This window comes from Calonectris borealis, chromosome 9 (assembly GCF_964195595.1).
Source record: "Calonectris borealis chromosome 9, bCalBor7.hap1.2, whole genome shotgun sequence".
Lineage (NCBI taxonomy): Eukaryota > Metazoa > Chordata > Aves > Procellariiformes > Procellariidae > Calonectris > Calonectris borealis.
In genome coordinates, this window is record NC_134320.1 from 3,291,836 (window position 1) to 3,317,130 (window position 25,295).

Consider the following 25,295-nt stretch of genomic DNA (forward strand, 5'->3'; position numbering starts at 1 on the left):
TGTGACTCTGCTATGTGGCTGGTGACCCAAAAGCAGCTTGGTCCCAGAGACAGCATCTGCCTGGCCTCTCCCAATAAGAGAAAAGAGGGGAGGAGGGGACTGAATGCTTCTAGGTGTATTTTAGTTTAAATCTAGAACTATTTATAGTGTTGGGGGAGGGAAAAAATAGACTTTTAATGTACAAGCCATGGTAGTGTTCACATATGTTAGCACATCTAGCTCAGCAGCATACGCTGTGTGCGTAGGTGTGTGTGAATGGGGTGTGTGTCCAAGTAGATGAGTCAGAGGCATAATTATATATTTTTACACAGTCGGATCTCTGTGACAAGGTGAAATTCACACAGTCGTAAGAACAAGACAAGCCACAAAACAGCTCAAGCTTGGCTACTCCTGCCTGCTTAGCCAGAGGATGGAAATCATTATCTGGCCTGAGAAGGGCACGGGCCATGCCGGGGCCTTCCCCGATGGTGTTTGCAGCAGGTGAGGGCGTGGGCAATGGACAGAGCTGCACGGAGCAGCCTCACAATCCCCCGCTGCCATAGTCAAAGACAATGGCTCTTGGCAACTGTGGGGCCCTGAGGAAGACTTACACTGCTGGAGTCCTGGCTAGCAGAAACAGCATGGATGAAAAGACATTGCTAACTACGCAAAACCTGTCTTTACCGTGTGTGACTTGCAACGATCCAAAAGAAGCCATTGTAAGTGTTTCTCCCTGCTGCAGCAGGTACTTGTGTGATGGTGTGACTCACCAGAGCCACAGCAGAATGGACCTGCCTGTGTCTGAGGAACAGCCAAATGGGGGGAACTGTGACACACCTCAGGCTTTGAGTTCAGCCAAGAGCTGCAAAATTCTTGTGCTAACTAGGAGCCTGTGGAAGGGAGTCTGTTCTTTTCAATTTGCTTTAGGTTCTCCCGCAGACGAAAAAAAAATGCTGCCCTCTAAATTCATGTCTAGGAATACCTCTACCTCCAAAAGGTCCTTTTCAAGCTCAAGTAATCCAGCCTATTGCTTCTTTGCTTCTGGGTGTTTAGCTAATGGCTCTAGGCAAATTGTTTATATTCTGCAGCTATACTGCTCACCTCTGACTGAAGGAAACCCTGCGGTGCCCTCCTTTTGGAGAGAACAGTTGGCCAAGCTCAACAGAGGCCACTTAAAGTGGTTTTTTGCTTCAAAAGCTGGAGAGCAGAGAAAGGAAAGGATCAGGGCTTGTTACACTCCCCTGAACCAGCTGCTGCTATGGGGAGGAAATACAGTGCAGCACGTGCAATGGGCTCTCCTGAAAGAATCCAGGACATTATAACTAAAGAAAAACTAATTTTCCTGCTCAAAGACAAGCTTGTAGGGCACTCTTTGTTTTAAGCTGGCGTAAGAGTATTCCTACCGGACCAAACGATTTGCTAAACTTGAAAAACACTGCAAAAATATCTTGGATTATATTCTCAGGCCTAGGTAATGTCTGTGTGTGTAATACCAAAATGTGAAGAAAATGGCTTTTTTTTTTCTCCTTTTAAGAAAATTTTGTTGTTCTGAAAAAAAAATTCTCAACTTTGGGAAGGTCAAATGCCTTGCTAAGAAGCTGGGAAAAGCAGTGGCTGTTCTTGTCATCAAAGAGCTGTATTATATTCTCAGCCTTTCAATCTCTTGCCTCTACTTGCAGTTTAGAAACACATACATTTCACAAGTGTGTCTCCCCGTGTACACCATAAATATTTCCCACAGTTGGGAACTGCTGGCTCTGAATTTACTTGGTATGTTACTTGCATACTATATCACCCCTCCCTTACTAAAAAGCCTTTGAATTGTGTTTTCTTTTTATAGGTGCAGTGAAACATCAGTGAAGTGGGAAATCCTGTTTCTGTGCTATCGAAGCCTTTCTCATAAATATCAAAATTACAGCTAAATCTGTGGCCTATACAATTTTGCAAAATAATTTAGCATCAAGCACTGGAACTCACAGAAGCTGCTTGTAAGCTCTCTCCTGGTAGGTCTGGTTGGAGACGTAGGTGATGTACACAGAGAAGTGATTAACTGTATGCTGGTAGACAATATCGCACACATCCGAGATCACAATATTCTCCTCCACCCGCTGCTCGAGATCCAACAGGAAGCTAGATGAGAAACCCAGCGTTCATATTAATTGTGAACTGCCTGTCCGAGGTAGTTCCCACAAGAAGCCCATGAGATTCAAAGCAATGAATGTGTTCACAGGCTCTTTGAAAAGACAGTGGGTAACAGACTGCCCCTGGTCAGCTCCTCCATCCCTCTACAGTTAAGGTTACCTAAAGCGATGCCATTCAGCTGGACAAAAATCCAGCCCCTGGTCAGCTCCTCCATCCCTCCACAAATGAGGTTATTCAAAGCGATGCCATTCAGCTGGACAAAAATCCAGCAGCAGTGGTCTTACCGCTCACTAACAGCCATGACATCCAGGACATTGGAGAAGAGGATGTGTGCCTCAGACTGGTGTAAGATCTTTTTCAGACGTTCGTTCTCCATGAAGTGAGACACCAGCAGATTCAGACTCTTGTAATACGAGGCTTCGGAAGTAACCAGCTCAAACATGGCCTGGGGGAGAATCCCAAAGAAGGAAATCAGCAGGTACCTTCTAATTCTATAGAGAGGCACACATAACATTAATGAGAACATCTGTGCCATGCACAGTCGTGGACCTTGCACCCACCCTCCAGGCCCGGAGTATGGGCAGAGGTAAGCACGCAATGGCATTTGCCATGTGTTACACAGGATAGTGACTTGAATGGGGAAGATTTCCTCCCTCAGCCATCAGCCCTGGCTCCTTCTGTCTCTTTCCTAAGTTGTTTGACCACATTTCCTTCCACTGCATCTCTCCAGTAGAATTATCTCTTTTTCTTATAATATATAAGCAGTCTGATTTTGTCCATGTGCACAGTGAGAGCACCTCACGGGCTCTCTTCTTCTTTCCTAGTGTCACTCAGTCTTGACTTGAGGCTGCTCCAGGCACTAGCCCCCTCTATGCCCACTTGTCACAGTCCTGCACTTTTACCTCCCTTTTGGGGAGTTCCCCTTGGCAGCCCCCATACACCCCCCAACCCCCTGCTGATCATGACAGCGCTGGCTTGTTGCTCTGCTCGTTGTGGCTTATTGTGCCACCCAGGAGGGTCTCCTTGCACCATCTACACTCTTGTTTTAGAAAAGCCATGGTGTAGGGGCTGGGATGTACAGCACCCAGCACACTGCAGTCCCAGTGTGCGACGTGCTCCCTGGGGTAGAGCTAATACAAATTCACAGCTGTGGTGCTCCAAGCCCCTGTGTCTTCCCTGACCCAAAGGAAATACAGCTGTTACTGTCCAAGTTTCCCTGGTCAGCCCTGGCCATACGCTTTTCTGACCCAATTCACCAAGGACTGGGACAAGACACAGTAGTCCCTAACTATTATAAGTCATAAATAATCTCCAAATTTCAGTCCTTGCTTCTCTTGTTAGAGGAGAAAACTGTGGAGCAAAGCCTGGCTTCCTCAGGTCTGGGAAAGCAGAAAGATAAATTGGTGACTTGGTTCAGAGATAAAAAACAATTTAATGAGATGAGGATATAAAGCCTTCTGCCTACAGCAGGTGCCACAGGAACAGTCCACTGTTACCACACAGAGCTCCCTTACTCTTACCCTCCAGGCAAGTCTTTGTCATCTTTGTTCAGAGGTAGATAAAAAAGGTGATTATTTACACAACTACTGAATCTGTTAGTTGAAGTAAGATTAACTGAAGATTCTCACAAGGTCTTCAACACGGTGAAATATCATTAGATCCTTCAGACGTGCCTTGATGAAGGTACGTCTTGGGCTCCTTGTCCTGGGGCTGGCCCATGCTGCTGCTACTGAAAGAGGAACCTTTTGGTAGTGAATGTCTCACTTCCTTGAACCAAAAGCTGCAACCTGGTGAGGGTGGGAGCTGTCCAGGCAGCATGGGTGCAAGTCCCTGAGCTCTGCCATCTCTCAGAGGCTGCAGGGGCCCAGCTAGAGTCGAGGAGATCCAATAGCGCAGCAGGTACATGCAGCATTTTTTGTGCATATGGAAAAATATCTTCCAAATTAGCTGGGGGCCTGTCCTGTGGCTTGGTTGTTCTTTTTTTGGGTTGCTTTTTTTTTTCCCCCCCCTTTTTAAAGAAATGATTTGAAATTCTCCGCTGATCAGTTTTTGGCCGTTTCCTGGAAATATCACTATACATCACAGAAGAACCTGAGGTACAGAGATCTGGGTTATAGTCCTGACACTCTGCTGCAGTCCAAGATCTGGGAGGATGGCACAGCAAGGAGGGACTGTTACTCAATCCAGAGCTTCTCAAATATCAGTTGAAGTGATGTTTGAGCTCTTTAGGGGGTTGGTAGCCTAGGAAATATTCCCATTGGCAGTTAAGTCAAACAGGTGGTCCTTTCCTGCACCAGAGAAGGAGGCTGTGCCTGCACAGCCCCAGAAGGGAGACAGAGCAAAGGGTGTGGGTAGAAACGAATGTACTTGGTCAGTGTATGTGGAACAGCTGGTGTTTAAGGAATAAGAGGATGATTTATTTTTTTCAAGGCCAGATTCCCAATGAGAAAAGTGGAGGAGTATCAGCGCAGCTTACCCAACAGCTTCACCAGGGCACCTGATGATCCTGAGAGAAAACCTCTCTCTCTCTCTCTGCATGACTGGCTAGGTCCTAAATGCACCTCTTACAGCTTTAACTGTACCTTTTTATTTGATAAATGAGAGGAGAATTGGAAATAGGTAAAGATACAACAAAGAATAAAACAGGATGTGCTGGGACAGCCTGTCGCTTCCAGATATCCGGGGGATTGATATCACCAGTCATTTTGCACTGTAGCTTTCCAGACACTCCAAGCCAGGATTTTTTTTCTGCCAGGTTTGATTGCAGGATGGCCATGAGAGCCAAGATCAAGACCTGCCACTCTACCACAGTGGCAGGTCTTTAAACCCTCAGACAAATTGCTTCATCTAGAAGGTTGCCTCCTGATCTGCAGAAGCCCATCTGCCTACGTTTGGAGAAATTAATTTGTGTGTGTTTGCTGTTCACTATCGTGGGGGGTGCTAGACCTGCATGGGCATGTGCAGAGTGCAAGCCACACTAAACAAATAATGAAATCCAGAGTGAAAATATCAATGCACAGGGTTCTGATTTAAAGGAGATGCTAGGAAAATAAAGAACATCACTGATCGGGACAAGCTTCTGGAAGTGTTCACAGCATGTGCAAGGCACAAGTTTCTTAATTTACTTTGGAGATCCAGCTGGTCCTCTGCAGACCCAAAGTACCTACTCCAAGCAGCCCAGACTGCTGTTTCCCTTTTGAATGGTAAGTATGAGCTGCAAACCTCCTAAACTGGCACCAAATATCCAACCATGCGACGCGATGATGTGATCTCTGTGGAATAACTGAACTTTGCTAGCTCTAAGCAATCACTAGAAAAAAGAGCATGAGCTTCTGGTCTCAGAATTGCAAAAATAAATAGAAAAAAATTGGAACTAAATGTCAATTGATGTAATACTATCTTCCTGAGTCTACAAATAGTCTGAAACTATCTCTTGCAAACATGGCCAACACTGTTCCATCAGTCTCTGGGTCATTAATTTCATGAAATCTCATGAACTAATATACTAATCGTTTTCATTGCTTATATTTTGGCAGAGAGATTGAGAAAGGAAAAGAGAAGTGAAGCCTAAGGAAGAAGGAAATGTAGAAGATAAAAAAGGAGAAAAATTAAGAGTCACTGAAGACAAGAGTAAGAACTCCTACAGGCGAAATTCCTATTGAGACAATATGGTGTTTTATTGCATAGATTGGAAATATCTGTTCCCAATGGCCCTGCTCTTTGTGTAAACCACCAGGTAAGAAGGGGGAATTCTGATCTAGTCTAGGAGGGGTGTTGTTCTGATCCGATGCCACGGCATTGGCTGTGACCAGCTCTCAGACCTGGTTGCCTTCACAGGGCCAGTCTGACAGCCACCTGCTAGAAGTGCAGTAAGCACAGCACGAGAACTCTCTGGAGGTTTGAAATCTAAGGTTTGCTGAAAGAAGGAAAGGAAATTAAATATTTTCTGGACATTTTTGTGAAAATGGAACAAGAGAGAAAGACTGCCTACCTGTCAAATGTGCTCTTCCACACAGAGGCCATGTCACCAGTGCGCACAACTAGGATCAAGTCCTTCTTTTGCTTGAGCAAAGAATATTTTCAGAGCAGCAGCTCTCTGATCTAAATTCACACCATGACACATGGTGCAGATTAGTCTGTCTCTGCCCCTTTTTCTATCACCAAAGTGACCTGAATCCAAATAATCCCTGGCAAAAACTTTATCAAAGCTCATAGATCTCAGCAAAAATGGTTCAGTACAAAGACTGAGAATACTTTGCTAAACTATTTTTATTAGTAAATTTTTTGGGGAGCGTTCCACTCAGCTCAGAATCTCCTAAAACACAGAAGATGAACACAGTGTAGGAAAATCAATACAGTTAGCAAGCAGAAAAGGACAAAATGAAGAAACTATACAGTAAATAAAACAAGGACAAACTGAAAGGTAGAAAACTGAACTGGGAAAGAGGAATAAACCGGAGCCACTCCACAAAAAGACCATATGAATATCTGATTTAAGGTTCATGCTGAAAGAAGTTTCACTGGTTAAATGTTGTTTCTTCTAATCTCTGGATCACTACCTCTTCAGAGCCTAGTACCTTGCTGACAGAATTTGTTTTAACCTAAATCACATGTTATACAGGGAGTGTGTTTTCTCTCTAGTCACTTGTTCCTCCTGCTGCATACATGTTGCTTGTCATTTCCTCCACGTTGAGTTCATGTCAGAACCCAAACAGCATTTCTTTTGGCTTGTTTCTTCTTCCATCATTACATTTTCTAGATAGTTAAAATAAAGCCCTTGGTGATTCATGTTTTGCTGTGTTTGATGCTCAACAGATGTCTGGATAATTAAAACTACCCTATCAATGACTTAGTCATTTCTGATAATTATTCCAGTAGCACATAATTTTCGTATTTCCCTGACCTCTGTGGTCTGTAATGTCTTTTGCTTTTTCTTTTGTTCTTCCTTTTTCTGCACTTGAATCTACATTTTTTGTGACACTTCCAGTTGTTTTACATCTTGCTACTTTCACATTTGCTTCAGATGAAAAAGGCTGGTGTGGCAGAGGCTATCGCTGTCTGAATTCTGTTTGAGTTCCCGGGGCTAATGGGCCATGCTGCAACATTGCTGAAATTGTTGGGGGATTGGATGTGGCTTTTGAGGTGGTTTTTTTTTTCCTTCCCCCCTTCCTGAAACTCCCATTTTCTGGCTCATTTGTTCCAATGGGGACGATGAAAAATTGCCTTCCATGACACTTTTCAAGGATCCATTGTTCTTCCAGTCAAGTTTCTTGTTTTGATGCTTGAAAAACACCTGTGCCTTGTTTTTTATCCTGTATTAATAACCTGCTTAGTCATTTTCTGTCATGGCCAATAATGAAGACCAGATTCTTCTTCTTGTTCTTGTCTCTTTCATTTTACAGATTACTGCAGATGAGCAACTTTTTCTCTGACTGTTTAAGCCCTGCTCCATCACAGCTATGGTGATGTTCCCTTCCTCAGCTGTGAACAGGGATGTTTGCTTCAACTTCCCGTTTGTGTACTGGTATTCCTCCCTGTGGTCTAAATAATATTCTTGTTCTACCTTTCCTGGCTGAAGAGCTGCAAACTCTTCTAGTCCCTGTGTTTACCACAGCTTTGAAGATAAAATGGGTCAGAAAGGTATGATTTTGTCCTTAAGACATTTACTCCAGAATTTTTGCTGCCCTGTACTTCAGGTAAATTCCTCCAATTCTCCTTCATGAAGCTGAACACTTTACATTCACTTAATCAAGCCCTCATGTGCAGCTCACACTCCCAATTCGTATCCAACATGAGTACAGTTCCAGCACTCCAGGAGCACGCAGTGCTTGCTTATAGCAAGGCTGAATTCAACATCATCTCTTTAATTGCCTCAGTGATTTCTCCAGCCCTCCTTGTTTTCTGTCCTTGACTCTCTTCACAAAGCAAATTCTTCACTTTATCTATTCAATGTTCAGCCAATTTCACAGCTTTCTGGCTTTGAGCAATTTTATAATCTCTTACTGTGCTAATCCCAGAATAAACAGGAAGAAAATTTCAGCTCTGATAAACTATCAGGGGAAAGCACCGCACTTCTTTAAGGCAGCACTGTCCCATCTCCATCTGCTTTATTTCTCCTGTTATTTAAGCATAGAGAAGAAAACTCAGCACACTTAATGTTGGGGTTTAGCAGCACAGAGATTTTTTCCTTAAAACACCTACAGGTAATGAACATAACTCAACAGAAATGGCAGGTTTTGAAATCAATAATGCAAACTTTTAAGCAAATGTTTCTCTCTAAAAGACTCTTCATTTTGAAGCAGAAAGAAAAAGAAAAGCTTGTAATTTTTCAGATGCCAGATTGTGTTTGTAATGCTGGCAGTTAGAAGTACCGTGTTTTGCCAGGTAAACAGAACAAATCTGATATGGAAATAACCAGTGCAGAAGAAGAACATGGAAAAGCAACAAATCATTTTAGTCACCTTCGGCCATAACCCGACACACTAACAGCCTCTGCTTGCCAGCCCCAAGTACCCTGTATAAACACCGGTCCCTCCCACTAACGATGTAAGTAACACAGCCCTGCCCATCACACCCCTGCAGTTCACAAGGTGAGCCTTTCCCGTGTAACAGTGAAGTTGCAGCCTTGGCCAGGACTAGGGTGGCACTGTATACAGAAGGGATTCATAAACGTTGATTGTGCAAATCCAAGTAAACTTAGGGGGAACTGTTCACACCCTGAGATGTTCTTCAGCACTTTGGGTACAATCTCATGAGCCAGGGCTGACCAGATACACTGCCACAACGGTCTCACCAGAAGCAATCCTGGCACAGGAGTATAGTAGGACTCACAGGATCGAGCCTTTGAAGGCCCGTTGCTCGTGTTGCAACGCACACCACACACTAAACAAGGCTTGTTTGTCTCCAGTGCTGGCTACAGATGAAGTGCTGTGCACTGACAAAGAGCACTCACGCTCCCCACGCTATCCAAAATAGCAACCAGTTGTAAATTATTGTGTTGACTGATGTTTTCGTTAATTGCGCCAGCTACCCCCACCTACTCCTTTCACTGTTTGATGCAGCCCTATAAATTAACAGCGTATGACTCTTAAACAATGATGTCACTGCAGTGTATGGCTAAAATGCAAATATACCTGTCATTATTTTTTACTGTTTTGCATAAGACTCCAAGTAACAACATTTAAAAATAAGGAAGCTTATCAATCTCCATCTCTTCCCTTTCCGTTAATGCCATCATATTTAAAACAGATTACAGTTAACGGTTGAATTCTTCTAAGATTTCTGGTGGAAAGTATGTACCCTGATAGTAACTTCAGAAGAGGATTAATGTGCACTGGGAACCAAAAGCTATATTGCAAGAGCCTCTTCATTATCCCTCCCTTCCTTTGTAAATTGCTCCTAACACTGAATCAGAAAAGGCAGAGGAAGTTCTTTTTTGCTACAGAAATGTCCAGCAGCAATAGCATATAGAACAACATCTGTAGTTTCAAAAAAAGAGTGAGTGGTGTTAACCAGTGTGACACAGAAAAGTACTCAGCAGGGCAAGGCTTGTCTGTAACTGCTATGGAGCTTTTAATTTTTAAATCTTGATCATTTGACTTGATTCACTCTCACTCTTTTAAGCAGCAACCCAGTTAAGAAACACTCCACCTTCCCCCATTACCTCCTGCAGCTTGATCTCATCTGGCTGGAGGATGCTGAGGACCCCGCTGCTCCGGATTTCAGGAAGATCCTGCCATAAGTTGAACCTGGAGTTGGAGTTCCTCAGCAAACTGATTTGTGGTGGAGCTTTGCTTTCGGTTGTACTTGTAGGTTCTGCTTCAGACGGGGTTTCCTCACTGGGTGAACTTTCCTCAGGGTCTGTCTGTGAATCCTGCAGTCGTCTGGTTTCAATCTCCTGGCGTGTAGATTTATCTCGATATTCCTGATACAAGAGCCCTAGGAAGCAACATTAACAGGTCTGAGAGGTTACAGCCGAACAAAAGAGTATAAATGTATTGTGGAAAAAGATATTTGTTTTGCATTAGTTCACCTCAGCAGAGGTGAGAGAGATCCCTTCCGTGCTGAGCAAAAAAGCCAATTATGGCATTCCTATTTCAGCCAGAAGTGGAAACTATAAATGGAAGGCCATTTCTAAATCTAAAGCGTTGTCAACAATCTGCTCTCACAAAACATTTAGTAACACAGTCAGATGAATCCATGATCAATTGGAAGACATAAAAGAAGCGGTTTGTTATTTGCCAGGCTTTTAAATGTTTCTTTTAAACCCTGATTTTCTCTGCAATATTATTATGTTACAAGTTATACAGATTGATAGGTGTGTAAGTGTGTGTCTGGAACAGTAATACTGCATACATTGAAACTACTTTAAAGGAGCAATTTGATGGCCATGAAAATTCTTAAGGAGGAAACACTGAGCTGCTGTTAAGGCATTGGACAGGTGAAGCATTGGGACAACAAGCTACAGTTACTAGTTTGTTTTGGTGTTGACTTTGGTTGGCCTTGGACATGTTGCTTAATTTCCTTCTGTTTTCCTTCTCAGTTTCTGTGATGATTGAAGATATGAAATTAACATTCAAAAAGCACCTGAATGCCACAGCACTAAGGAAAAGGCTCTGAATTCATACCATCTTGTGGCACATCAATCACTTCTGAGTTTCAATTACTAACTTCAGGAGCAGACAAAATTGCTCAGAATTTGCCTGCACCCCAATTTCAACTGACAGCACGAAAAAGGTAGGAATCCTGAAATTCCTTGGCCATCTTTAGAAGATCCTTTGTCTCTCTTAGGGCTTTCTAACTGTCCCATTTCTCTTTCTGAGCCATCTGTAGGACCCAGAATATTAATTGCTTGAATATAAAATGTAATTTAGAAGATATGAAAAGACAAGAGAGCATGAGCTTGCTCTGAGTCACTCTCCTCACTTACTCAAATTGAAGGAGCACAATTTACATTATCTCCCTTGGTTTATACTTGAATTGCAAAGTGTAACATGAACGAATAAAGAGAAAAGTCCTTGATGTTAAAAAAAAAACCCCTACATAATTTATTTTGTCTGAATCATTAGGGGTTAAAATTTGTCTGGTCACATGCATTCACAATATTGGATATCAGAAGCAGATTCCGTGTGTAATAAGGTGAGAGACAACTGGGTCAGGAGTTTGTCTAGGGAGGGTAGAAATGTAGATGTTACTGCCTATTAAATCTCTGGGCCAGTTTTCAGAGGCTCTGTACCAGTCACTGTTAAAACTATATCAGAAATATGCTGGGGAAAAGCACAGGCACAAGGACAGCATTACTGCAGTCTGCGAGTGTATCCTGTTATCTGTTCTCCCTGGAAAGATGTTCAATACCGGATTAAAATAGCAATAAGGGTGGCTGTGCCTAGGAAACCACACAGTCTTCTGTTAGCTTCCTACACGATAACCGAAGAGAGGAGACTTCCCCTGAAGTTTTGCATGCTGTTGCTACTTATATAATTTCTCTCTGCGTCAACTAGGCTTATATGGCTTTCCTAAGCATTTCTGCCTGTTATTCAGCATCAGTGAGGGTGGTGAGGATGTAGTGGGGTGGAAAGACTCCTTCAGGAATGGAGTGGAGAGCCTGCTAAATCGGAGCTGTTTTCAATGGTACTGACCTGTAAGCTCAGCCTGTGCTTGAAGGCTCTGGTGCGGTAGGGCACTGGGTACTTTCTGCCCCATCAAACTGCACACCAGAGAGCAGGACAGGCTGGGAAGTAACACCCTGCAGCAGTATTGGCAGTGCTTGACTCCAGGGAAAACATGTTGGGAAACTGAAGCATAATCTATCTATTTTACTCATATTGGAGAGAATTATACTTGCAGTGTCTGATTGTACAGCCATGTTGTGCTGGTGGGTCTGCTCTGCAAGTCAGAGGCAATTAAGGATATTTTGTGTAAGGGGGATTTAGTGTCCCTTGTGCAGATCTGGAGAGCAGCCCTTTAAAAAAGATCCTCAAGACAAATTTCCCCCTTGCTCTTAAGGAAATAAAATCCAGACAATGAAACTTGATTTTGTTTCCAGGTTCCCTGTCTGACCAACCAAACAGATAAGACTTACGGAGCCTTCAATGGCAGGCAAAGGCAAATACAGACGGGAAGATCTGATTGACTAAAGGTACCTACCACCAGAACTCGTTCGGCAATGACAGCAAGGTAACTCATTTTAAGGAGGGAGCTGAAGAGAGACTGGCCGAAGCTCTACCACAGACAGCAATATGGGGAGGACGCAGAAAGGTGATATGAGAAGACAGACAAAAGACAGGTAGATGTTTAGGCAGCAGAAGGGTAGGGAGAAGCAAAGAGGGTTGTGCTAGCAAGGATAAAAGATATCCTTGCTATCTTGGTGTAAAAGGTCCATCCATATGTCAGTGAAGAGGTTACAATGGGTAGAGCAAAGTCTTAGATGAGAGGGGGAGAAAAGGCATGCAAAAGCATACTCTAGATGAAGCAGGAGATGGTCACGGCACAGGACGGGTGGCGTAACAGATACAAGGTCAGGGAAAAGGGTTTTGATATGTTAAAAGGAGAGCAATACATCTGGGAACTGACCGAATGTGTAGAAAGAAGCTGAGATCAGTAGTTGAATGTGACTCAGAAGATACGATGATTTAGTAAATGCTTACATTTAGTAAGTGAACAAGTACAAAACGTCAGAAAGCTGTACGAGCTCCATTCATTGCTTGATGTCCCAACTGTCCCTACTGTGACCTGGCTAAAGGTTAACCGTGTGGTCAGAGCATGGGTTTGCTGTCGCCTGTTGAATTAAGTGGTTAAGGCTGATCTTCCTAAGGGGTGTTTACATAGTTTGTATAGTACGTAATAGACTTTTCCCTTTGTGTTTATTCCATTTAATTTTGCTGTCAGTCTCCCTTCCCAGCTCTCTCAAAAACTGGGAGGGGAATTGAAAAACTAGTTACTAATTGTGGAAAATGCTTGCCTTAGAGAGTTAGCAGTGCTCTTAAAGTAAACGTTATTACATTGAAAGCTATGTAAAATCTCAAGAGGTTCAGAGACGTTTTCTCTGAAATTTGCTGCTCCAGTTTCAGGCAAAAAGTCCATTAATGCCTCAAAGGCAGGAGGGAGGGAAGGGAGCGAGTGTGCTCCAGCCATTTGAAATGATCTCTCTGTTGGGGATTAGCATAGCATCTCTGGTTGTCAAAATCCTGTCTCCTCCATCAAGGTGCAACAGACCTACTTGCAGTTACACTGTCGCATGCAGAGCTATCGCACACTTCCCTCTGATATACAGCACATAAAAATATATATCAATATAGCAACTGGGTTGCTTTGAAGTCCTGCTGGTTTTAGTATTTTTATCACGCCTCTTAGCGGCACAGTCCCAGTAAACTGACAACGTATTGACACATCTGCCTTGGGAGATTAGTACCTACACAGCCAAAAGCAAGTAACAGATCTAGCAACATCCATGCAAATTGTTCACCATTTTCCTCCAGAAGGCCCCAAACTTGGCTGTTTTGTCTGACAGACGCTGGCAGGCTCCTGGTTTCACACCAGCCTCTTTCCCCAGCACTGTCCCAGTGGCATCAGGCTCTCCGAGAATCAGCCCTGCCTGCCATGACCTGACACCAAACTGCAGCCGCTCTCCTCTCCCGGAGGCAGCGTGAGAAGCCTCCTTGTTCCTGCCAGGGAGGTTCCCCTGGCTGCTCATGGGAGTTATCTATCTGATTTTCCCATGCAAAGTGCTACATTCCTGCCCTCTAGATTCAAGTATCTTGCAGTTTCATTTCCTGGAATTGAACAGAGCTATTTAAAAATGAAACTTCTATATTCCCACCATAAAACCTGCCTCAGGATGGGGGTTGGCTTTGCAGTTGCCCAAATCTCTCTGAGGAATGTCACAATTGAGATGTGGGAAACCAAGAAACAAGCTGTGAAGATCCTCTCCGCATCCCACAAAAAAAAATTTCAAAAATACCACAAGAGGAAAAGCACAACAGTCCTCTCCTCCACAGCCACCCAGATAACCTCAACTCTGCCTTTACAAAGAGACCACAAATGATAAAACAATTTACTCCTGTGTTGCAAATGCTACACCAGTGGCTGTTACAAATACATGCTGACCCTGGTGCATACAACTAACGTCCAGCAGGATACCTGACCCCAGTACTTTAGTCTTAAGCCTTCCTGAGTATGCAAAATCAGATTTCGGCAGAAAGTTGGCTGTAGCCTTAACGATTAACTGCTTCATAATTGCAACAAGTAACCGTTATTTATAAACGGAGGTAAAGCTGCTCAGCCACAGCATTAAATCTCCTGCCAGGCAGCATGCAAACCTGATGCCCCTAAAGACAGCAAAAAGCCACTACTAAGGCCATGGTTATTATGTTTTACACCAACAACGAGAGGTTTTCCCAGCAAGGACAGAGTTGGGTTCCCGCAACACAACAGCCTTACCCCTGCCTCAGCCTCCCTCCTGCCATGTACCGCTTGGCTTTGCATCTGGGTTTCATTCCTAAACACTGCTGGTTTGGGGGGTTTGGGGGACGGGAGACGGCTCGGCTCGGGGCCCGGCCCGCCGCGGCGGCACCTCTAGGGGCTGCTGTGCTGCCGCGAGTGGGGGAACGGGAAAAGCGGCGAAGTTGTGGGAGAGCGCGGCTGCCGGACACACCGGCCGGATCCCCGCGTCGGGACCGCCGAGGGGGACCGAGGCGGGGGACGGCTCCTTACCGATGTGCTCGATGAGGTTCCTCCAGGAATCGGCCGTCATGGGGTGGGCGGGCGGCGGCGCCTCGGCGGTGGCGGCGGCGGGGCTCTCCTCATCGGCCGCGGCGGGCTCCCTGAGGGAGGCGGAGGCACCCTCAGCCGCGGCGGCGGGGCAGCGGAGGGGCGCCCCCCTCCGCCCCCGGCCGCGGCCCCTCGCCCCCCCCCGCCAGTACCCACCCCCCCGCTCACCTGCTGGGTTGTCCCGCCGAGCCGTCCTGGTCGAGGGCGCAGGCGGCGCTGAGTGCCGCGGCCAGCAGCTCCATGGCCGGCGGCGGCAGGCGGCTGCCGAGCAGCTCCGGCGGCGGCAGCGGCGGCAGCGGCGCGGGGCTGGGGGAGCCCGGGCGGTTGCCACGGTAACGGGGGTAGGAAGGCAGCAGCCTGCGCGGGAGGGAGAGGGGAGCTGCGGCCGCCCCCGGGGCGCCCCCGCAGTCCCCCGAGACCCTCTGAGCCCCTAAACCCCCTCAGAGCCTCCCCAATCCCCTCAGAGCCTCTCCTCAGACACCCCCCCAGGCGTCCCTATGGGCTCTCCCCCCAAAATCTCTAGAAAGCCTCCTCAAATCCCCTTAGAGCCTCCCCTCAGACCCCCCCGTCAGGCGTCCCCAGGGGCTCTCCACCCAAATCCCCCCAGAGCCTTCCCAAACCTCCTCAAAACCCCCTCCGGCTCTCCCCCCAAATCCCCACAGAGCCGCCTCAGAGCCTCCCTTCAGACCCCCCTCAGGCATCCCCACAGATTCTCCCCACAGAGACTCCACAAAATCCCCTCAGAGCCTCCCCTCGGGCTCCCACAAGCCCGTCAGAGCCCCCTAGCCCCTCGCAGCCCCTCTCCGTGTTCTCAGGTCTCCTCCGAGGCCCCACAGAGCTCTGCCAAATCCCCGCGGAGCCCCCTCAGCCTTCCCCAAATCCCTCCCGAGACCCCTCAGAGCCGGTTAGAGTTCCCCAACTTCATTCCCTCAGAGCCCCCCGCAGCCCATTCAGAGCCCCCCAAACTCAGCCCTCAGAGCTCCCACCCGACCCCTGAGACCCCCCCACAGCCCCTCGGAGCCCCCCCTGCAGACCCTCTCAGAGCCTCCAAAATCCTTTCCGAGCCCCCACAGACCCCTCAGGTTTCCCCCCGCAAAACTCCCTTGTCAGAGTCCCTGACCCCCTGCAGCCCCCCACCCTGTGCCCGGCACCCCTGCCCGCAGAGACCTCCTCAGCCCCCCAGCTCCCCTCCAGCGCTCCAACGCAGGTCCCTCCTCCACCGGGAGGCTGACTCCCTCCTCCCCAAGGGCCCCCCCAAAAGGCAGCAATCCCTGCCCCAGGGGCCCCCCACCTTCACAGGCACCCCTACCTCCATCCCCCCTGCTCTCCTGCAGAGAGGCTCCTTCCTCAGATGCAGGGAAGCCCCTTCTCCATCCCCTCCCTCCCTCCCCAGCACGACACCCTCCCCTAGCAAGCACCCACACACCCCATCCCACACCATGCACCAGCGCGGGCCCCAGCCCCTCTCCTCCATGCACAGCCACCCCACAGCGGGAGGGGGGTCCTGCCCTGGCACTGTCGTCTCCTCCCTCAGACCCGGGGCATAGAGCTGCCCGCCATCCCCTGCACCTCTCTGCCTATGTGCGGCTGGCACCGGCTTTGAGGGAGAAAAGGGGGTGGGAGAGGGGGGCTCTCCTGAATTGCTTCCAGATCTGGTGCATACGGTGCATTTCTTCTCCGAGAATGAAACCCTGAAACAGAGGAATGTAACTGGGAAACTCAGCCTAATCCCTCCTAACGGGAACTGCACCCCTGATTACCCCACAGGATTGAACGCTATCCTCTCCTCCTCCGGCAGGGCTTTGCACCCGTTCGGTCATTTCCCCCGTCTTCCCTTCCTTAGCATTGCTTCTTCTATAAGGATATATTGTCTCAGTTAGGCAGTAAGTATCTCAGTACTCAATGATCTATATCTGTCTTCGTTCAGGTGATTGTTTTTCCGCCTTAGGGATAAATCCTCTTGAGCTCTAGAGTACGGTTACACCCTCGGATCGGTTCGAGTGCTTGCGGACAGGTTGGGTGCAGCTCTTCCCTACACGTTAGTAACCCCAGCAAAAAAACGTCATCTGCACCACATTGCAATTGAGGAGTTAACAGTCAGAAAACGCTCAGCTATTCCTCACGTTTGCTTTCTCCCTGTTGCATAAATAATTGTAGTTTTTTCTGATGTGATAACATAATTTATGCGACAATATAAAATCCGTGTGTTGGTCTGTATGTGTAAAATGGTTTCCTTTTTATCATTTTTATATTGTATTTGCTAAATGATACATTAGGATAGCTTCCAGTCAGCACATGACTATACATTCAGAAAAACTCCCTCAGCTTATGTGAACTAGATCTCGATCTGGCACACTGGAAAGCTCGGCCCTTAAGTCATTAACAGGCAGAATGGGAGAGAAAAACAGCTGGAAATGTCAGTGGAGAGATTTGTGGACTCAGAGAAGACTGTTCGTCCAGTCCAGGTCCAGTCCCGGACTGGGAGGTTGGAAGGACCAGACAATGGATAGGAAAAATTAGGGTGAGGATGAGAGCTGGAGCCTGTTTTGCACTTAGAGAGGAGGAGGACAGCCTCACAGCTGTACAGGGGGAGATTGTCATGGGGTAGATGGTCAGTATGGTATGAAAGTGGGTTATCAGCCATGAAACGCTGGGGCTAGGGGGTTTGGGGAGACAGGTGAGCAAGGGAGCAGCCAAAACCTTGTAGAAGGGATAAAGTGGCAGAGACTGTCTGAAGCTCTGGCTGATCACTGATGTTTTGGTGGCTTACTGGCTAGGGCAAGAATATTGTCAAGGGGTTTAGTAAGTGGGTGGGATGCTAAAAAGCTTCTTTCTTAGAAAAGGGGAGGGAGGACATTAACTGTACTGAGCCTCTTCGTTATCTTGAATTCTGGAGAACCAGGGATGCTGTTTACTGTTTTCTAAAGGGAAGGACCAAGAGCAGTGGGGAGTTTCCCTAGTATGCAAAGAGAAGTCAGTGCATAAGCTCTTACTGACACTGCTAGAGTGAATATCTATCTAAATATAACTTTTGGGTGTATCTACTAAAAAACCAAATCTTTCAGAAATATGCATTAAGAGTTTAGCAGATTCTAACCTTGCTTCACTCCCAAGGGTTAAATCTGTTGCAGATTCTTTCTAGAAAAAGCGTCTAGGTCGTGGTATGAAAAACATTCAAAAATAGAAAGCATCTTTTCAGGATCCCATAACTGTCTGGTAATTTGATCCTGCCTGTCTTCCTTCTTCCTTCAAATTTTTCAAAATAATTTCACATTTGGTCTGAGATGAAAACCTAAAAAATGTCACTAAAAGTAATAATGATAAAAATGTTGGAAGCTACAAAGAGGCGAGAACACCAGCTGAGGGTGAAGTGCCCCCTGTGGCCATGGAAGGCCACAGCTTGTATTTTTGTGTCTCGGAGATATGTTCCACTGTGTAGCAATGATTAATAGTCTACTTTTTCTTCCTTTAGAACTTTTTTCTTTAATTGTAATTTGGTCTTTCAAAACTGTTGCTCTTTCTTCCTTTCCAGGCTTCTTCTCATACTTCATGTTGACATACAGAGAACGTCCATAAACAGAACAAGTGCCTGAGAAATACTTTTTCTCCCGAGTGAGGTGACAGAGTGTTCCCAGCTCTCTGGGACCGCAGTAAAAAATGATATATAGCAAGAAGGAGATGTTTTCGTCCTGCAAAAATTGTTGAGGTTTTCCAAAGCTTGCTTTTCTGTTTGGGGACAAAACAGAAAGCTTTCCAAGGTTGTCATGAAAAATGAAGGAAGGCAAACAAGCGATTCTCTCACAGTGATCTGGTGGCTGGGATGTTCATGCTGGGTGTGGGCGATCCAGGTCAGAGTCATGGCTGTGTCATTCCCTCCCATTCCACATGTTACTGCCTGTTCCAGGGCGGATCAGTCTTTCCTCCTGGAGCTGCTCTGCTTTCTCTGGTCACTGGGAAAGGTGGTTGAACCGGGTGAACGCCTCATTCACCAGATGCCACTTTAGGTCAGTCAATACTGGACTATTTCTGCTAAGTAGAATAGCTCCAGTATAGCTGCCTCTTTCTTCCTCCCTACTTCCACAACTGTTAGGAATTTTGCACACTTTGTGTGCAGCTTAAGCTGACCTAGCTGCTCAGTTCCACTTTTCACTCGACTCCCTGAGGCAGATTTCTACCTCCATTTTTATGCCAGCACTCACACTCATCTCATTCTTGGTGAGCAGGTTTGGGCAGCTAAACTGGTGGAAAATGATTCTTTTTTTTTGTAGAACTAACTCTGTATGTGTCTGGATTGTCTCATTACAGGGTGAGCTCAATGCAAGTGACAGTGGAGGTGGCAGACATGCAGATGGATGGCAGGACCATGGCAGTGCCACCTTGGATTATTTTACACTGCTGTGGAACTGCAGGCTCAGGCAGAAGTTCCTGCTCCACGTAATATTAACCATCCGGGTAGGAGTTTGGAGGAGGTGTTCTTTTCTCTTTCACTGTATCAACAATGAATTTGATCCGGAGCCTAAAAAGCTTTGCCCCATATCATCAAAATCAATAAAATCTCATGATGACAGATCAGTTTTCTAACCAAAATCCCTGTATTTCATCCTGAAATTCCCTGTCTAGTTATAAGGAGAAAGAAAGAATTTGAGTACTAGAACAAAATACATTGAAGCAACTAGTTAAAAATCCTACCCCAGCACCACACAAGTGGTGCTGCGTGCCCTGTGCTCTTGTTGGCGATAGAAGTCATGCAACGCGCTGACAGACCAAAGCCTAATTTTATCTCAGGAATTCTTAGGATCCCCAAGCACACAGGCACTGGAAATGATCCTCATGGCCATCATCAGATGGCCATGCTCTGGTGGCATGGAGGATCACCATGGTTCAGCTCCCCGGGGGCAAAGGAAAGCGGGTTTGAGCTTGCGTACATTTTGCAAAAAGGGGTTAATGTGGTTGCAGACTGTTCCCAGCTTCACTGTACTGCTGTTGGAAAAGATTTTAAATATTGGCTGACCTGGTCCATGGTTGCATTTAAAATGTGATAAGTGGTGTGAGTTTATAATTAGTTTATTACAATTATCTCATTTAATTTATGTTTGCGGGATGAATTTCCAATCTTGGCCTATATTTTCAGGCACTAGTAATTTTGAAAAATGATTAATCATTTGAATTAAGATTTCTTATGTGCATCTAAAATCAAAAGCAATCCTTAGAATAAAGCTATGCAAAGAGCTTGTTTTCAAATGACGCTGAAATGCATTTTTTTAATGTTCTCTTACAGCAGTTTTTAGAAATTAGACCTCCTCTTCCAGAAACTAAAAAGAGAAGAGGCAGTCCAGCAGATCTTATTCATGAAAAATTCCCCAAACCCTTCTAGTCAGTGGGAGTTTCACACCAAGAAAGGCCACAAGATGCGGTAAGAAGCACTGTTTTAATCTGAGCGAACCAAATTTGTGGAGAAGTGTGAAGTTAGTAAGAGATTTGAATAATGTTATACCTAGTCAAGGATATTTTCATACTTCAGGTTCATTCAGGTTCTCTCTGTTCACGTGTGGTTTTTAACACTGTTTTTGATAATGGGTGTGTCTGTGCAATTTTTATTCCTGATTTTTGACTTTTTAGTGGGAGATAAGTGGAACTCCTCATCCCTAATATTTTTAGATCCTAAAGGCCGAGAGCACATCTGTTCTCCCGAACCTCCTTAAGCTTTCTTCAAAATACCTTAATTATATCTGTTGGGGCTGGCAGCCTTACTGATGACTAAAAATGTTCAGAACTTCCTATTATGCGATCCTTACCTTTAGGTGCTTCTAATCTTTGATGCTCATAATCATCAGGGTTACATTTTTACTTACTGACCATCTGCCATAGACAGGTTATTTTTTATATATTAAAAACAATTAACAATTTCTTAGGCTTAGGAAAATATTACTGGATCCCTATTAAAGGAAAACAGAAAACCACTTGTTCTATCCTTTGAGAAGCTTTAGTTTCTGTTGAAATACGAGTTGAAATTTGGGGTTTGCCAGGGCTTTGTCTTTGCCATATGAAAAATACATAGAAATTATAGGCTCTTTTCTACTCTCTGCAATACACACAAACCTTAGACTTCGATTTTAGCATCTAAAATCCCTGAGCTGCTGCCCGTGGAGAGAACATGTGCCCCGCTCAGGGCTGAGAGAAACATTTCTGATATTGCAGCTGTAAAAACTGCCTGGTCCAGTTCTAGGCACTGTGAATAAAGGCCATTTCTGCTGTATCCTCAGTGATCCTTGCACTGGGTCCAGGCAGCACGATGAGAAAACTGCTTGACTGAAAAACAGAGAGAGCAAGACTCGAGCATGGAGAGGGAGGGTCGTCTTCTGGACCAGGAGACTGCTATGAAGAGAGGAACTTGCCCATCGCTGCATGCTTCAGGAAATGGTGAGTTGGAAAAGGCTGTAGAATGTAGCACTGAAGTTCGGAGGAGGGGTGGGACACTAAGATTGTATGAGGAGCCAAGGGTGAAGAGCCTGGGGAACAGCAGGACACTGAGATATGAGCTGCAGGAGGTAAGAGATAGGGATACTGTGTCTGGGAAACAGCAGGCTGAGGAAATCGTGTGGGTAATTAGAAGTTGAAGCTGATAGAAAAGGAGTGAAACAAAGAGATTGGTTGAGGACTTCAGGGTCAGGGTATGTCCAGATGAAGCAAATTACATTGGGAGAGCTGGAGGGCAAAGCCTAGACCTTGCCGGGTAATGAAACCATGACTGGTCTGAAAAACCTGACAAGCAGAGACTGGGTGGAATGGGTGGGCAGATTGGGATCCCCATTGGCTGCATGCTGGAAGAATAGTTAATTAGAATTGTGTATGTTATTGCTTACTATTCTGTATGATCCTGTGAAATACGAGATTTTGACAGTAATAACATTTTAATACCTAAAGTGGCTATTTTTACTGAAAATTTATTAGTTTTTTAATTCTTCTCCCTGCAAATACTCTTGCTCTTAGACTTTTTAAGATTCAGGTTGTAAGAAAGAGGGATAGGAAAAAAATTATTCATCTATCTATCTATCTATCTGTCTACCTACCTACCTATCTATCTCTAAAAGAGCAAAAAATTGGTGTAGTGTGACAAAATACAAAGGTTTGGTCAACATGCACCAGCTATTCCTGACTTCACCATTGCAAATTGAAGCACTGTTGGCAGCATAGAGAAGAAGTGACTGTAAGAAATTTATTTCCTAAGTAGAAAGAAACTGCTCGAGTATGGTATAGGACCTTTTGCAATACAGGTCCCAGTCTCTCTAGAGGCTCTCCCTGCTTTTCTGGTTAAATCAGGTTATAAAAGCAGTGCCCTCTGCTGCCCAGGACAAATAGTGCTGTGCTACGGGATGCTAACCCAAATTCACAGAAGCATCCTTCAGAGTGCTACACTATTTTAATTGCGTAGTGTTTCTTTCTAATACACGTGCTTGCATGAATTCAAACAAGGTAGATTCCCTCTTGCTGCTGAAGGTGACTATTTGTATTCACTGTTGTAGTACTTCTACTCTTTGAGCTTAGATCGAATGTAATCAAATGATTTTTAGGTGATCCTCATTTCTCTGCATTGGACGTTTCATAACCAGCCTAAAGAAATAGTTTGCTCTGCACTGGTAGACCAATGACCTCGCAGTGAGCTTTGCAACATGAAATTTCACACTGAGTTTCTCTTCCACTGTATCTAGTGGCCCATAATAAAGACATATCATTTTTGGAATCTGACTCAGTGGGAAATGATAGGTAAATAATACAGTTATGCTGCTAAAACATCTGTATTGTATTAGAAATGAAATCAACATCCTATTAGCTGGTAATATAGGGTAGGCACTGATTAGTCAATCTCCTTTCTAGGGTTTGAAATGACTAGTTTGCTGGTCTCTGTGGGAGCTGCTTTCAGCTGAGGCTGACAGTTGTGGATGGACGCCCTGGGTGGATGTTTTTCTGTGATGGCTTTCTATAATCTCAGTCTGCCCAACTGCTGCCACTCTGAAGCTGGAAGGACTGATCACAGTGGGGAAGAGCAGCTTTTGTTGAGTTCAGTTCCTTCCAGGTCTTTGGCTCAGGTCACTCTGAAAAACAGAAGTTGTGCTAGAAGCTCAGCACTGAAATGTTCAGGGCAAGTCAGCCAAGTTGTCGGGAAGCGGCTCGTCATGCGAGGGGTTTGGCTCTTTGTACAATGCGGAAGACTGGGAGGGAGCCAGGTGATCTTGTGGAGAACTCTAGAGGGCTTAGGGGGAGCTGAGATTGCATAGGAGAAGGGTCGTGGGAAAAAATCATTTGAGAATAGTTAGGCATACAAAATGCTCTTAAGAAGTATCTTATGGAGGGTGTACGGTAGATTTTGGAACACCAGCAATAATGTTTGAGGTCATCTTGTTTTCAGATCTCAATATTCTGAGATCAATGAGCTCTACTATTCTCAGATATTTGAATGACACACAGATTCAAGTCACTGGTAGGTTTGAAGGAGCCTATGGTGCTTTTCCTTAATCGGAGCGTTAAAGAATATATCCCATCTGAGTACAATTCAGATAATTATTCCTTTTCCTGAGCCATTTATTATGTTCCCCAGTTGTGTTTACTTCTTGTCCTAAATTATGTAGCATGGCTATATGCGAAGTGACATCGCAATCTGTGAAGAACACATTCAGGTGTCAGACCTGCTGGTTATCTTCACGCAAGGAGAAGGGATTGAGCCTGCCCAGCCCTAGCATTTATATAGATGCTGTAAGACGCTGCTGAATGTGAAAAGCTGCAGCACTGATGCCCCACCTGCCCTCAGGACTGTGGGGATTCACTCCTGAGAACCCCATGCACCTTCCCAGGGCTGGTCAGAAGTGCCTATACTCTCCTTTCTGCAGAACTGCTAGCTTCTGCTTTCAGAAGAATTCTTAGCTGACAGGTACCAGTTTTGTTCTTTTGGGGAGAGATTAAATGCATTTCTTGAGACGAGTGATAATATTTTAGATGCTTTATCTACATAATGGCCTCTTTTCCCCATAGAAGGGGGAGAATAGTGATTATTGCAAATAATGGCAATATCCTTAGGCTCCTGCAGGCTTTTCACAATGCAGATTTCTAGTGGTTCTCTTGTAAATTACAGCCAATCTTTTGGACAAGGGAAGAGGGGTATATGGGCTCAGTTTGAGCTGGAACTCTGGTCTCGTTCTCTGCCAAATTTCTCTGCTCAGTTGCCAGAGACGATGCCACTCAGCAGCATTGCCTGCTTTTTGCAGACACATGACTTAGAACCTGTACTGACCTGTCAAGCTATGTGCGCAGCAGCATTTTTGATAAAACTGACTCCCAGCACAGGCTCATTGTTTCCAGCTCCAGGGAGAATCAGAATTTGCACGTTTCAGAGCTGCCTAAGTGGTGGTGTCAGGATGTCAGAGACTGACAGTGATGATTATGCCGCAAGGAGAGAAGACAGATGGGTTTGACATCGCAGCAGACTCTAACTGTCTAGTTTCATATGCTCAGTTTAATGCCAAAGGGCAATCAATTTTAGCGAGGGCAATTAATTTATTTAAATCCAACTTGACAGTTTGGCTAAAATCTTTTTACTGGAGTCCTCTCCATAAGGAAAGGTGCCTGGAAAGGTACTATGCATTACACCAACACAGCTGGGCTCAGTAATTGGGACCACGCAGTGCAGTATAATGCATGCACCTTTAGAGGGCAAGTATTTAGCACTTTCAGCTTGATCTTCTACAGTACAAGTAGGGACTATCTCTTAGTTATACACACAAGAGATGAGGAGCTGGAGAAGGAGTTTGGGAGAATACCCCACTCACATATTAGAAAATGGAAGGCTAGGTAACTGCTCCTCTCTCTGCTTGGCTGCAGTGGCAAGAGAGCAGGGGTGAGGGTAAATTTATGGGATGTATGTAAATTTATGGGATCAGGGCCTTTTGCTGGACTTAGGTCGTTGAGGGATTTAAGCCAAAAAGGGCTACCTCACTGAAAGCCTCTGTTGCCTATCAGTTCTTCAAAGTAAACAGCAAACAGAAAGTCAGAATACTTTGGAAAACATCTTTGTAGCTACTTCCTCGGCTATAAAATCCTGTTTTCCATGTGGGGTTGTATAACAGGCTTCAGGAGAGCCCTCTGGGGGGTAGGCCGAGAATGGGATCACCCTTATGTTGGGATGTTCCATAAGGAAATGCCCGCAGGTTCTCCTTATTCTCTCAACAAGCTGCTTAAGGCAGTCTGCCCACTTTGCTTACACTGCTGAGTGATCCTACATCACATTCCCCTTTTTTCAATCTTCCCCACTGTGTTCCGGTTCCCCCCCTTCTCCTTCACTGTCTTCTTCAAACTCATACTGATAAGACCCCTGATACCATGACGCTAGTACTATATATATATCATTAATACTG

General features: G+C 45.4%; 1 protein-coding gene and 2 long non-coding RNA genes across 5 annotated transcripts in view; 2 read left to right on the forward strand and 1 right to left on the reverse strand.

Annotated features, from left to right (window-relative positions):
• Positions 1–25,295, reverse strand: part of NGEF (neuronal guanine nucleotide exchange factor) — a 42,175-nt gene that overhangs the window by 12,893 nt on the left and 3,987 nt on the right. For 2 of the 3 annotated variants that reach the window (XM_075157996.1, XM_075157993.1), the window contains exons 3-7: positions 15,058–15,246; positions 14,833–14,942; positions 9,785–10,059; positions 2,406–2,566; positions 1,957–2,109 (exon numbers count right to left, since the gene is read on the reverse strand). In XM_075157996.1, coding sequence (XP_075014097.1) covers positions 1,957–2,109; positions 2,406–2,566; positions 9,785–10,059; positions 14,833–14,942; positions 15,058–15,246 — 888 coding nt within the window. Of the gene's footprint in view, positions 1–1,956; positions 2,110–2,405; positions 2,567–9,784; positions 10,060–14,832; positions 14,943–15,057; positions 15,247–16,198; positions 16,262–25,295 lie in introns of those variants that run through there. The other variant, XM_075157994.1, reaches the window with a different exon arrangement.
• Positions 213–8,770, forward strand: LOC142085744 (uncharacterized). Its single transcript, XR_012674802.1, has 3 exons — positions 213–698; positions 1,820–5,324; positions 5,658–8,770. It is a non-coding gene; the product is annotated as an uncharacterized LOC142085744 (long non-coding RNA).
• Positions 9,975–12,494, forward strand: LOC142085745 (uncharacterized). The gene is made up of 3 exons (XR_012674803.1): positions 9,975–10,079; positions 10,664–10,857; positions 12,167–12,494. It is a non-coding gene; the product is annotated as an uncharacterized LOC142085745 (long non-coding RNA).